The sequence below is a fragment of the Carya illinoinensis genome, chromosome 13, assembly GCF_018687715.1.
Source record: "Carya illinoinensis cultivar Pawnee chromosome 13, C.illinoinensisPawnee_v1, whole genome shotgun sequence".
Classification (NCBI taxonomy): Eukaryota; Viridiplantae; Streptophyta; class Magnoliopsida; order Fagales; family Juglandaceae; genus Carya; species Carya illinoinensis.
In genome coordinates this window covers 12,718,795-12,733,555 of record NC_056764.1, presented here as the reverse complement: position 1 = coordinate 12,733,555, position 14,761 = coordinate 12,718,795, and the positions used below count along the sequence as shown (strand labels likewise).

The following is a 14,761-nucleotide window of genomic DNA, read 5'->3' as shown; positions in this document are numbered from 1 at the left end:
TTGCCGACTGCAAAAAGTATTTCTCTTGATTGGAATGATCGTGGCAGCAGTAGCTCACCATTACCACGTCATTAATATAGAGAAGAAGAATTATAAATAAAAAAATGTTACGTACAGTTATTTAGTGTGTGAATATCATATAATCATTTTGAAAAGAGTGAAATTTATTATTAAAAAATTAATTTTTTTTATATAAATCTCATCTTTATTTATTTATTTTTTAAATTGACTGTGCAGCTTAGGATTTGTAACTATCGTTTATCTCATAAATACCAAAACAATTCCAAAATAAAATAGGTGAGTCCTTCCTATGAGTAGGGGTGAGTTCGGTCCGGTCCGGGGAGGTTTTGTGGACCGGACCGGACCTATTCGGTCCAGGGTTGGAAAACCCTGGACCGGACCGAACTCCATCAGGACCGGTCCGGTCCGGTCCTGTCCGTCCATTTGGTCCAAGGTTGATTTTTTTTTTTTTTTTTTTTTTTTTCTAATGACATTTTTTTTAATATTTATGTAATTATATTGTAATATATTTAATATATATACATATAGTATTATATATATATATTAGTAATATGCTAATACTATTAGTCTATTAGTAATAATACTATAACTAATAAATATATGTAATAATAACTATACTATAACTAATAACTATATGTAATAATAGTAATAGTGATAACTATATATTTATATAATATGCTAATATTTAATGACATTTTTTTTAATATTTATGTAATTATATTGTAATATATTTAATATATATACATATAGTATACTATTATATATATTAGTAATATGCTAATACTATTATATAAATAATATATATAAATAATATTTATTTATTTTTATTTCTATTCGGTCCGGTCAGGAGTGAAAAACTCCCGGACCGGCACCGGACCAAATCTTTTCGGTCCTTTAAAAATGGGACGGACCGGTCCAAACAGTGCCGGTCCGGACTGGCCGATGCTCACCCCTACCTATGAGCCATTAATGAGACGCGAGATACATGCAAGTAATTAACAACTATTGAAATAGTTACATAATAATATTATATATATATTTTTTATGCAAACATTTCAAAGTCAAAATAAAAGTTAAAGAAACATGAAGAGAGATTAGTATTTTATTAAGTAGATGCGTAAAAGCCATGGAATTTCGCTGGGTATAACTTTGTACGTTAATACATCATTTATTATATAATTTATTATAGTCTTGAAAAGTCAAAACATCCATTATTTTTTATAATAACTTATATAAAATATTTGAGTGCTTCTAGAGCTACAGAAATTTATACACATTTTTGTTTATTAATTAGTGTAAATTTTTATTTTTTTAATTTTTTAAATCCATTTAAATATTTTTAAAAATAAAAAAATTACAAACTCATTAAAAAATAAATCATTAACCGTTAATTAAAAATTAAAAATAAATAAAAATAAAATTCAGTATAAAATATCTTTAAAATTTGGACAGCGGTAGGGATCCGCTGCCTCATTCCGTTAATGTTTTTTATTTTTTTACATCATTTTTTTAACACTTAAATATTTAAAAAAAATTTACAATATTATTTAACAATATTTTCTTAATCATTATGCTAAAAAAAAATTGGAGCGGGAGCTCCCAGCAACATCCTAAGCATTTTCCATAAAAAATTTCGGTGGATCTATCATTCTTCAAAATGTTTTGACGATAACGATAAAGAAATGCTGTAATTACAAAATAATTTTATAAAAATAAATTTATAAGTTAATATAATTTTATATTATATATTAAATTTATTTTATAATAAATATGACATAAAAAATTAAAAGTTACTCTAAAACATTTAATTATTGACTTCCACGTATTCTTCTCATTTATGTTTTTGGCATTTTGCATGTGAAAACGAAATACGGCATTCTAGATGCTAGCTGCGACCCAGCCCACTTTTTTCAAGAATCATACGGCTGAGTCGCTGATAAGATTACGGACCTGTAACCGCGTAATCAGCAGACAAATCCGGAATACAGAAGCCTCGAGGAAACAAAGTAACCTATTTTGCCGTTCAAAACTCGCCAGACTCTCTCTCTCTCTCTCTCTCTCTCTCTGTGATGCGCCCGAGCATCGAGTCACATGGCGGCGTCTTCAATAGCACGATCCCCTGTAAACCCTATTACCCGCCACGTCATTTGCAGACCCTCGCCGTCCGATCACCTTTCGAAAACGAGCGTCACGATTCACGGGCATTATCCAAAACGCTGTCGTCATGTCCCCCTTGTGGCTTCTCTTCACGGGGACACCACCAGAAACAACGACAGGAACGCCCAGGCCCTCGAGTTGCGGAGGGTCCTAGATGACTTCCCGTACGACGTCATCCCCAATGACCCGACTATGCTTCCAAGTAGTCTCAATTCCTTCGTAGGCCTTTCTTCTTTAGTTTCAATCGGGTTGTGAAACTTTAGGGGTTTTCACTGTAATTCAGTTTCGAGTTTGCTTTGCTCTTTTGGTAATTTCTCTGTTTGATTCCAGCGCCTTTATCTTCAACGCAATTATCTAATTCGGTATCCGATGGGTCCCGTATTCGGGTTGCTTATCAGGTGCAATATTTATATTCATGGATTTATATGCATGCATGTGGATGAGTTTGATTATCTACATTGATTATCTACATTTGTTGAATATTCCATTAAAATCCAGGGAGTTCCCGGCGCGTACAGCGAATCCGCTGCTGAGAAAGCGTACCCCAATTGCGAAGCGGTGCCCTGCGAACAATTCGACACTGCTTTTGAGGTGAATTTTAGAACCCCTTTGCCCTTACTTATAAATCTCCACTCATTTTCTCAAACGGCAATAATATATGATCTTGTTTACACCCACTAGACACTCATATATATGTCCGTTGATATGAGTTGCCTTATATCTGCCAATGGGTATGGGACTGGATCTAAATTTTGCTGTAAATGCTTAATTCTTTGGAAGTCATAGATTTACTGCAGATATTTTTTGATAAGTAAGAAGATATTTTATTGATATAAAGATAAATAGATATACTGCAGAATAATGTTTGTTGTGAAGATTATTGTATGAATTTGCTGATTTGTGAAATTTTAGATTTATAGGTCTTTCTGTGGGATCTTATACGGTCTTTTCCTAGCTGCCCACACGGATCTTTGCATTGCTCTAACTTGAATTTGGCAATAACATTGGATTCATTTTTCTCTGTTGATGCTTTTTATCCTATATCCTTCCAACAAGTGCTGCTTTCATTTTGATGAACGCGTGATTTCTCGTTTTTGATGTTGCATTTTTATTAATTAAAAATACTTCAGAAATCTCATCAGCATCTTTCCCCCTCTAGTCAGGAATCTAAGGCCTGTTTGGGGTTGCGGTAGTTTTCTAGTTTTTGATGTTGTATTTTTATTCTTAAAAAATACTTCAGAATCTGATCAGCATCTTTTCCCCTCTCGTAAGGAATCTAAGGCCTGTTTGGGGTTGCGGTAGGAGTCTTAAAAAATGCTTAAATATCCTTAAAAGCTCTTTAATAGAAAAATTAGGTTGTTTTACATTTGGGTGTTAAATATTAAAGCACTTTTTTCACTTATTAAAAAAAAAAAAAATTAAAGCACTTTTAATCTCAAATAAACTAAAAAGTACATTTCAGGATTTTGATACTTTTCCTCAAACGTGCTTTTTCGGATAATGTAGAACATAATTCTCATTTTAAAAAGACTATTAATGGACAAAAATACCCATACAATTTTCAGATATAAGATATAAGCCCTAACGTTATAAGTTATATTTCCCACCACAATCCCAAACATGCACCTAGTATCCACCTATTTATGGCCAAACCCACCTCTCAAAGAAAAGCACAATTCTCTTCCATAAATCAACTTGAATAGTTGATATGAATGTGGAAATTAGATATCAAGGTAAACTTGCTTGGAGCTGTTGGGGGAGCACTTAGAGCATCAAACTGCATCTATAATAACATATAGTCCTAATTGTTGCATGGTAATTGTTGATCATGTCAAAGTTTGATTAATCCAAAGCCCCCTTTCGTGGTTGATCCATATTTTTGAGCAAGAGCTGACAAATTAAAGTTTCTATCTGTGTTAGGAAAATAACTTCATTTTCCACTGAATGAGTATGTCATTGTCTTAATTAGCGATCGCTAAACATCTTCATCTGCCTTCTTCCCACTGTAGGCTGTTGAAAGGTGGCTTGTGGACAGAGCAGTTTTACCAATCGAAAATTCTTTAGGTGGGAGCATTCACAGAAATTATGACCTTTTACTGCGGCACAGGTTGCATATAGTAGGTGAAGTTAAATTTGCTGTTCGCCATTGCTTATTGGCTAATCATGGTGTTGAAGTTGAAGACCTGAAAAGGGTTCTTAGTCATCCCCAGGTGTTGTATGGTATACATTTTGCTTTGTTTTTCTTTTTTTGCTGAGATCTAATCAAAATCTGGGTCATATTGAAGGCTCTTTCTCAGTGTGAGGACACATTAACAAAGTTGGGATTGGTCAAGGAAGCAGTTGACGACACTGCTGGAGCTGCAAAGGTACACCTAGATTTGATAGTGGAGCAGGTGGTTTGTTCGCCTCCATTTTTTTTACTGGTTCTGATGGTACGTAATGGTATATTTGAGATACTCTGATTATTGGGGGAGGAAGCTACTCTTCTTGCCTCTCAGTCGGGTCAGAGCCTTCTGGGTAAACCCAGTTTTTTTATTCCTTGTCTTATGTTGTTGTACTTTATTATTGGTTTTGGGCTAATTGAATTTATTTTAATTAATTGTGACCATTCATGGCCCTTTTGTTAAAAAAGAGTGCTGTTGCTGACTTTTTAACATGCTCTAACTACGTAGCATATTGCATCATACAAACTAAAAGATGCAGGAGCTGTGGCTAGTGCTACCGCTGCGATGATATATGGGTTGAATATACTTGCTCAAGATATTCAGGTGGTATTTAAGCCTTTTGGTTTATTGATTTCCTCTGCATATCATCACTATATTGGATTGCTCATATGCCTTTTCCCCCCTCTTTTTCTTTTTGATAGGATGATTCTGATAATGTTACTCGATTTCTAATGCTAGCAAGGGAACCCATAATTCCAGGCATTGATAGGCCATTTAAGGTCAGCCCTTACAAATGCAAATTTACTGGCAGTTGAAAACTGCTGTTAGTTTTTTTAATATAAGTTAAAAAAAAAACTGCTCTTAGTTGGACATCATGCCTACCATTTTTTTCAAACTGACTTTAATTACTGAATGTGGTATTTACTTCTCAAGACAAGCATCGTTTTCTCACTAGAGGAGGGTCCTGGAGTTCTTTTCAAGGCACTTGCTGTTTTTGCTTTGCGTCAAATCAACCTTACTAAGGTATGTTCTATCATACTCTTTGTATGGTACCTTTTCATTGTTTCATATACTGGTATATGTTCAGGCTATGCTAATGCCTTTCTTTTTACCAGATTGAAAGTCGTCCCCTGCGGAAGCAGCTGTTGGGAGCATCAGATGATAGCAACAATGGGTATCCAAAGTATATATGCTTTTTTTGTACAAGAACTTAGCCACCTTCTGTTTCAGAGTGCTGATATATATATATATATATATATTTATTTCATCATATCCTGAATTTTGGCAACATGCTTTTAAAAGTGTATCTATGAGAAGCTTGGCTGTTGAACATTTTTTGACCTGATCATGTCGATTTGCTCTCACAGATATTTTGACTATCTTTTCTATGTGGACTTTGAAGCATCAATGGCTGATGAGAAAGCACAGAATGCCCTAAGGCATCTAAAGGTTTGTTTTTCCCTACCCTGGCCCCATATCCTCCTGCCTTAATCTCCCCTATTAGAGGAAACAATCATAATGATTAATTATATGGATTTTACTCTTTGCAGGAGTTTGCTACCTACTTGCGAGTGCTAGGAAGTTATCCTGTGGATACTAGTATGATATAAATGACCTTTAAATGTGGTAAGAGTCCATCGCATTGGAGGAAAAGTGTTATATCCAATTTCTGAAAATTTTCATCTTGATCCCTTACAGGGAATACAAAATATTAAAACAAAAAGAGGGGGAAATGTCACCTTGCATCCCAAACTACCAACGTTTTTGCAATGTGCACTCAAATTACCAACTTTGTCATGTTGCATTCTCATACTACCAAAAAGTTATGTACACCTCCATTCATCTTGACGACCAAAATATTAATAGATGATGCTTATTGTAACTATGATGATGAAGGAAGCCCTAGCAACATATGCGTTGTATACTCCCAAACCACCCAGTATACATCCCATGTGGCACCTGATGCTCATGTGACAGTTCATAACTTACCGACTCAATGTAGTTGAGTTCCTTTAAATCATTCATGCATGTAACTTGACAGCTATGCAGCCCTCTCATACCTCAAATACAAACCCAATGTGGGATTTAACTTGAATCGGGGAGTTGCAGCAACATTTTGTTAGTTTAAGGATGCAATGTGACAAATTAATAGTTTGGAGTGCTTAATAATTTGTAATGTCCATTGCAAAAGGGATAGTAGTTTGGAGTGCACATTGCTAAAGGGGTATTAGTTCCTGCATTCATATACATGTAGTTTTGTAGTTGATGCTTCTGCAGATACTCTTTCTTTTTATAAGCCAATTTTTGGTGAAAACTTGGATAATCATATTCAGTTAATGTAAATTTGTTCTGATGTTAAGTTTGCTCTATTGCGATCTGCTTCTTGCGAAGTTTAGGTCTTGTTTGGATTCAAAAACCTTATCATCTTATCTAATCATTATAATTTTTTCAAACTTTCAAACAAAATATAATAAATAATTCAATTGTTTTAAAATCCAAAACAAAAATTATATTAAAAAATTATATTCTAATAATATTTTATTCAACTTTCAATTCTCATCTCAACTCAACTCATTATCCAAACCTCCCCTTAAGCCTGGGTTGTTTTTACAAATTATCTCATCTCATCCAATCATTACAATTTTTTAAAACTTCCAAACAAAATACCAAAAAAAAAAAAAAAAAAAATCAACTTTTTCAAATCACAAAACAAAATAATATTAAAAAATAATATTTTAATAATATTTGATTAAACTTTCAATATCTCATTTCATCTGTATAACTAAACAAAGCCTTTTTGATATGCAGTCTGCTCTTGCCAATGCTTATGCAGGGCCCCTGGAGAGGTATATGGTTTTATACAAACGTGGTTTTCCTTCGCAGCTTTTGTTTGTCTCTGCCCTCAAATTTCAGGAAATTGATTAAATTTCTTCTCAGAAGAGCCCACATCTTTTTCATCGACGAAGTGGATCACTGCCACTACAGAACTTGGTTCTTACCCAATTTTGTAGTTTCTTCTCGATATAACCATGTAATTACCAGTTTCAGTTGAGGTATTTTTAATAATTCTATTGTATCCATGTTGTTTAAATCAAATATATTTCTATTCATTCATTTGGTCGGTCGTATTTGATATCTCAGTTATTTCTCTTCAATTCTTCTATCTTAGAAATGATAGACACAATCATTTCCAGGACCATTTTTAAAGCTATGTTATAAATGGGGATATTTTGGTAAAATGACGATACTTTTGTAATTATTTTATAAGTTAATTTATAAAAATTTCATTCATTCAAAATATAGTTATAGAAATGGTTGTATTTATTATTTTCCATCTTGAAATCCTTGTGTGTCCTTCTGAGTCCATGGAAGATAGAAGGATGTCATCTCAAACTAGAAAGATGATAGGATCTGACGCTTCACAATGCTTTGAATTAGTTGAAATTCTTGATAAAACTAGGGGTGAAAAAAAAAAACAAGTGGAACGGGCCGGTCTGGTTCAAAATTAATTCAGTTTGGTATTGATTTTATATTTTTCAAAATCTATCGAAATTGGTCTGGTTTTATTTTTTTTTTCTAATACTGGATCGAGCCGGTTTATATATATATTTTTAATTTTTTGTATTATATAAAATATTTATATATAATTTTTATATATAATATATATAATAGTTTTATATGATATGTTAAATTACTAATTATTATAACATTAAATTTTCAAATCCTATTATTCATGTATTATAATAATAGTCTAATAACATAAAATTAATATAACATTTGATATAATATAAAATTAATCTTATAAATCTTAATATAACATTTGATATAATATTATCCTCAGAAATTTTGATGTTATAATATAACATTAATCTAACATAAGATTTTAATTTTAAACGTAAATGTTTGATCATATGTTATTAATATAAACTATTAGGAAAAACTTATTTGCCGCCTGGGGTTGACCGCCCTAGTTGACAGTTGGTCAAATTTTATTTATTTATTTTTTAAATTTAGTGATTAAAGAAGTAATTTTAAGTATATTGGTATATATATATATTTTAAAAATATTTAAAAATATTAAAAAAATGTGAAAAGAAAATTCAAAAAAAACAAATGAACTGGGTGGCACGCCCAGCGGTAAGAGCTGGGCAGCACAATAGCCCGACTCTAAACTATATATATATATTAAGGATAAATATATTTTATAGCATAATAAATTATAATATATATTCTTTTTTATAAATACATTTTGATTTATTTGATCATATACACTTATATAAAAAGTGTGTGTAATCATCATATTATCACTAACATAAATGTAGCCAAGCATATTATCAACAACATATATAATCAAATATATAAATAAGTTAAACACTAACATATTATCACTAACATACATAATTAAATAATATATCACTATATGATAATATTATATACTAATACTAATATTATTAGTAATCTCCTATATATAAGTAGTTATGTTAATACTATATCACTATATAATCTCTATATATTACTATAGTATAGTTATACTAACTATATAATCTACTAATACTATATTAAAATCGAAAAAATCGGAAGTACTAGTTTAGAGATGTGACCAATATGATATCGATGTATATCAGTTCAGTTTTAAAATATGTTCAAAATTGAACTAGACCGGATACACCCTAGGGTTAGCCAAAGAGGCTACTTAGTATATTTTGGCTAAACCATTTAAAATGCACTCAATATTGGATTAATTATTACTTTCTCCATATTATCATATATTCTTCTTTTATCTAGTTTTGAGTAGTAATTTTGGATTGTTTGAAAATAAAAGTAAAAAATGTTTTTATATAATGAAACACAAAATTGAGGGCTAGCTTCTTTTAGAAAATGCAACAACAACTAACATTTCAATAACATATCTATGTATAAATCATGTGTAGTTAATACTAACATTTCTAATTTTCTAATGAGGGAGGAAGAAAGAGAGATGAATTAAGAAAATTTTGGTTTGTACTACGATGCCTCTTGAACCCAATGAAACCAACCTATTAAAAAGTGCATGACTGATACGTTATTATCATATCTAAATGTGATACGTTGGCTGCCTGTCGAGCTAAATTGTGACAATAAGGCAGCCATACGTATAGCCTTGAATAAGATATTCCACGAGCCATATATATAGAACATTTTACTATTATTTACAAATAATTATTTAATATTTATAAATTATTTATTTTTATTTATAAATTATTTTGCTATTATTTACAAATAATCTGATATACTCTTAACGTCCAAATGCACCCTAAGCTAATAATATTTCATATCATTTCATCTCGTTATTATAATTTTTTTAAAATTTTACATAAAATATAATAAATAATTCAATTTTTTTAAATCTAAAAATAATAATAATAATAAAAATAATATTTTAATAATATTTAATTCAACTTTTAATTTTTATTTTAATTTATTTTATTTCAACTCACTATCTAAACGTCAACTAGTTAACAGACGCTGGAGTAAAAAGGAAGTTACATACCATGCGTGGATCATAAGCAATATCTTGCCATTTCAGCACTAGCATTCTAAACATGATGTATTCCCTAGTCCCTACTCGACTCCTCATGTATAAATGGAGCCCCACATATCTCATTCCATCGTGCTTTCTCCTGTCTCATTCCATATCTTATATAAAATATTTTATGCTAAAAAGGGTGAGAAATTTCTTTGGAGAAATGGCGGACTCGTAATTTGAGCCTTTTGATTTTTAAGTCGTGGATTTATTTCTTTTGCTTTTGTGAGTCCATTTTTTACTTTATTTTTTTAAAATATTTTGATCATAAATTTTATCATCTAATCTTACTCACATTGTAAGTAATTACTCATTTAGTTGACTGATCCATTTAAAAAAGAGTTTTTCTATTTAGCAATTTTACACTACTCACATATTTTTATTTTTTATCTTTTTATTTTTTTTTTCTTTAACAGGTGTGTAGTGTAAGCGTACTTAATAGAATTTTGCCAGGTGACTAAAGATAAAAAAACAATATTACTGTAATATATTTTAATTATTTGTTTATTGTTCTTTGGGTCATATTTTAATCGATTTCGTATTTATTTGAGGGTATTTAATTGAGTATCTTAAATAAGCGAGAGGATTGTATGTATTAAACTAATTTCATGTAATGCCATTGTAAAAACAATTCCTTAAGATCGTCTTTTCTTTCTTGTTTAAAGACAATAGAGGGTTTCAACCATCCGACCCTCCGTAATCATGAATGCGTAATTATTCAATTATCTTCCCAATGCTATTATCATTATTCATTTAGGTACCGTTTGGTTACACAAATCAGATCATATCATCTCATTTAATTATTATAATTTTTTTTTAAATTTTTACACATAATATCATAAACAATTCAATTTTTTTAAATTTTAAAATAAAAATAATATTAAAAAATAATATTCTAATAATATTTTATTTAATTTTTAGCTCTTATCTCATTGCATTTTATCTGTAAATAGATGATAGTTAGCTAATTTCTTAAAATATAGTTTGGAATCAACAACGTGGGCATAATTAGGATTTTAATAAAATACGATTAACTTTATATTGGTCATGCGCATGCGTATTTATGTGGATTGCCCACTAATAATAAGAGTAGTACATGGCCCAATGACCGTGGCGGAGAATGGGTGACTTTATTTAATGCACATCAGGATTTTAATAGTGGAGTTTGAGTTGCACGCTTTAGAAATAGACTCTCGACTGATAATGAAAATGTTTTATTTTATTTTATTTAATTATTATAATTTTTTTTAAAATTTTTATATAAAATATAATAAACAATTTAATGTTTTTAAATTTTAAAATAATAATAATATTAAAAAATAATATTCTAATAATATTTTATTCAACCTTTAACTTTTATTTAAAATTATCTTATCTCATTTTACTATTCAAACTGCATCTCAGTGGGTTGTGGAATTTTCATTCTTTCTAAATAGAAAAAAATAGAGCTCAATGCATTTGTTGGTAAAAGACTTTTAGTTAATTAGATCATTAAAATTTCAATTATGGTTTTTAACGATTCAAAGTGTCTTCTTCATGTTTGGATCCCTAAAATCTCTTCGGATAAATCTATAATATTGATAATGCTAAGACCACTTTCCTTGTCATAATTTCATAAATGAGTTAATCACTCTTGAGTTGGACAACATTATCATTGAAGGTAACCTCACTCGATGTCATTATGGTCGTTATGCTTTTTATTTTTTTAGAAAAATGTTATAAGAAAGTCTTTTTGAGCTTCTTTCGTATTGTTCCATGTTTTTTGTTGCCAAGGGGGCTTCCTGAGCAGCTTTGCTAGGGTTTGGTCTTCTTCTAGAAATGTTCCTCCGATTGTAGTTTGCTTCACTTGTTGAGCTTCCTGAGGAATTGAGGATACTCAATACTTAGAAATGCACTTTTTTGGCAGAACTTCCTCCTCTGAGTGTGAACTAGTCCTCTCTTTCTTGTTGTGGAAGAGTTTGCAAGAGATTTAGATACTGGGGTGAATGGTTCATATGATCGGGAAAGGGGGGAGAGTTTGTTAAGTCAATCAATGATATGTCTTTAGAAGGATTTTGTACTTGTTGGGCTTTTGGTGAGGGGAGGATTGAAGTTAGGCCTATGGGGGACAGTTCCTCTATAGGATTAGGGCTGTATACGAGCTGAGTTCGAGCTAGTTTGGGTTGTGTGAACTCGGCTCGTTTATTGGACGAGCCGAAGCTGATGCTCGAGCTCGGCTCGTTTACATTTAACCAAAACTCGAGCTCGGCTTGAGCTCGGTTTGTTAACGAGCCGAGCCCAAGCTCGACTCGAGCTCGGCTCGAGTACATATATGTTATTTGCAAAATATACAATATACAAATAATATTCTGCATCAGAATAATGACAAATTATTTTTTTTAATGGAGAATAATAGCAATAGCAACTTAAATTTAAATTTACATCATGAAGCCTTCTAGAGACTATTTATTGACATTTACTTCCTAAATAGAACTAGTGAATGAAAACAGAGTTTATTTACAACAGTAAGAAATGAAACTTAGTACATTAAACTCCAAAACAAAGAATGAGATCTAAAATTGAAATCAGTGTAGTCCTCAATCTTCACGAATGCAGCCCAGAAGTCAGAACCATATACATTATTGCACTGTTGTCTGCATACACTAATACACAAAAAAATTTGTTAACAGATTTTTAATCCCTTACTCAAGTACTGTTAACTTAGTATACTGTCAGGGGATTTCTAACAGGAATGCAAAACTTAATTTGCATGAAAAATAATGGCATATCTCTACATATATTAGATACACGGTACACCAATACCAAAAACATATTTCAAACAGGTTACCAAAACAGGTTGAAGCAGGTAGTAGCATTAGAATTAGCAAACTGCAATAAAATGGAATCAAATGGCAAGCTCGCACAGCAACTGACAAACCCAATAAAGTATACAAAACATGAATTTCATGAGCAGTAGAAGAAAATGGCAAGCTCACTGATTTTACAAAGCGCATAAGCATTTTAAATTACATATAGACTGAAATGGCAAGCTAGATTGTCCAAATTACACAGCAATTATACAAAACATAAATCAAACAAGCAATACAATCAACATGGCAAGGTAACTAACAGTGAAACAAAGCACATTAGAGTTGCACGTGAAATTCTTCATAGAAACAAGTTCTCAAGAAACAAAAGGCATACACTAATCAATTAATCAAAGTCCTCATGCAGTTACCAAAACAAAGTCAACATGACATAAGATATATAAAGCAGCAGGCTGCAGTAGCAATAGGCATACAAAAACAAAAGTTCATACTTTAAGTTAAAGCAAATATGCCAACTAGTTACCAACAAAATCACAATGACTAGAAGGGCCCAAACTTATACAATATTTGAGTTCACCATGACAGAAGTAAACAATTTCCCAAACTTGAACAGAATCACCACAGGACAACCTGCACACACTAATACATGTAAAAAACATTAATATAATATTTATTCCCTTGCAAAATTACTCAAGTACTTTTAACTTAGTAATATTGTCAAGGGATGTTTGCAATGCAAAATTTAATTTGCCATTTAAAGAAATTTAGAAAATCTAGATGGTGAAGAGTTAGAACTTAGAAATTACCTGAACTGTCATGTGATCATATTAGATAGAAAAGCCAAACTGTCCAAATATTACAAAGTAAACTGTCCAAATATCAGATAGTAAATCAAATAGATTAACCAAAACAGACTAGATAAAACTAGAAAACTGCCCAAAAGCTCCATAGATTAAACATGCTAAGTTAAACAGAATTTGAGTCTGTATGGGCCTATGGCTATGGCAAGAGAATTTGAGTTTCTGATGGAACATCCTTCTATTGACAAGAAAAAAAAGTAATTAGTATTGTTGTAAATAAATTAATAATAGTAAGTATAAAATAATAAAATAGCAATAGATAGTTAAAATAAATAGATTACATTTACAGAATTGCTTGATGATCTTTTAAGCCCATATAATGCTTTAACCCAATCAGACCCACATAACAATATCTGGACAGTTTCAGTTGACAATGACGCTCGATGAGGATCAATGACTCTACCTCCTACGCTGAATGTTGATTCTGAGCTAACTGTGGTAATTAGGGTAGCTAATATATCTCGGGCCAATTTGGATAGAGTCCGAAATTTGAAACTATTTGTTTTCCACCAATCCAAGGTATCGAAACTTGCATCTGAACCCTCTTCACAGATGTATATACTCTCCTCTAAATAATTGTCCAGTTCTGATTCACTAGGCTGCACGGTATCAACACTCCTAACAAAAGATTTAAATAATGACTGGCCACTCTGCATGCTTCTCCCAGTCCCGACACTTGAGGAAGAATCAAATACATTCATTCGAGCATTATCCTGCTCTCGTTATGCCTCAAGAGTTGAATTGTATTCATGAACATACTCATCATATAACTCATGCAACACTTGAGAGACACGATCAATATTCTTAGCAGCATCTAGCACGTGATAAATTAAAGGAAAACAAAACTGGATTAGGACCATTTTGAATCTAGGATCTAAGACTGCAGCAATTGACATCAATAGATTACACTCCCCCCAATATTTGTCAAACTTAGCACTCATTTTCCTTACCATTGATTTCATGTACTCATTCTCATCTCTACTCTTCTTACCTAAGATGTCCTTCATTCTTCAAACTTCAAAAAGAAATAAGTTTGCTGTTGGGTAATCACTTCCGGATACAATATTGGTGATTTCATTGAAAATAGCTAGTAGTTGACAAACATTTTCAACTTGCCCCCACTCTTCAACAGTTGGAACACATTCAAAACATCTATTTCTATCACCATATCTAGAGAAAACTTCTTTG

At 31.5% G+C, this 14,761-nt stretch overlaps 1 protein-coding gene across 7 annotated transcripts; it reads left to right on the top strand.

Annotated features, from left to right (window-relative positions):
* The first annotated feature begins 1,936 nt into the window (after positions 1-1,936).
* Positions 1,937-7,457, top strand: LOC122292001 (arogenate dehydratase/prephenate dehydratase 2, chloroplastic). Of its 7 annotated transcripts, none has more exons than XM_043100143.1 (13): positions 1,939-2,380; positions 2,509-2,576; positions 2,677-2,769; positions 4,188-4,388; positions 4,464-4,544; positions 4,851-4,946; positions 5,045-5,122; positions 5,277-5,366; positions 5,459-5,526; positions 5,711-5,792; positions 5,894-5,969; positions 7,177-7,189; positions 7,284-7,457. In XM_043100143.1, the coding sequence occupies exons 1-11, from the start codon at positions 2,113-2,115 to the stop codon at positions 5,951-5,953; spliced, it is 1,185 nt and encodes a 394-aa protein (XP_042956077.1). In that variant the 5' UTR covers positions 1,939-2,112; the 3' UTR covers positions 5,954-5,969; positions 7,177-7,189; positions 7,284-7,457. The 7 variants fall into 7 exon arrangements, 5 of the variants coding, with proteins under 5 accessions (XP_042956078.1, XP_042956077.1, XP_042956076.1 ...); XM_043100142.1 differs by having other exon boundaries at positions 7,281-7,457; XR_006236837.1 differs by having other exon boundaries at positions 1,940-2,380; positions 7,152-7,189.
* Positions 7,458-14,761: the final 7,304 nt, after the last annotated feature.

What these genes read in the sequence shown, in the direction of transcription:
- LOC122292001 (XM_043100143.1), top strand. Translation starts at nt 2,113, where the DNA reads ATGGCGGCGTCTTCAATAGCACGATCCCCTGTAAACCCTATTACCCGC. An exon ending in TGACCCGACTATGCTTCCAA is followed by an intron (nt 2,381 to 2,508) that starts GTAGTCTCAATT and finishes GTTTGATTCCAG; the next exon opens with CGCCTTTATCTTCAACGCAA. An exon ending in TACTTGCTCAAGATATTCAG is followed by an intron (nt 4,947 to 5,044) that starts GTGGTATTTAAG and finishes TCTTTTTGATAG; the next exon opens with GATGATTCTGATAATGTTAC.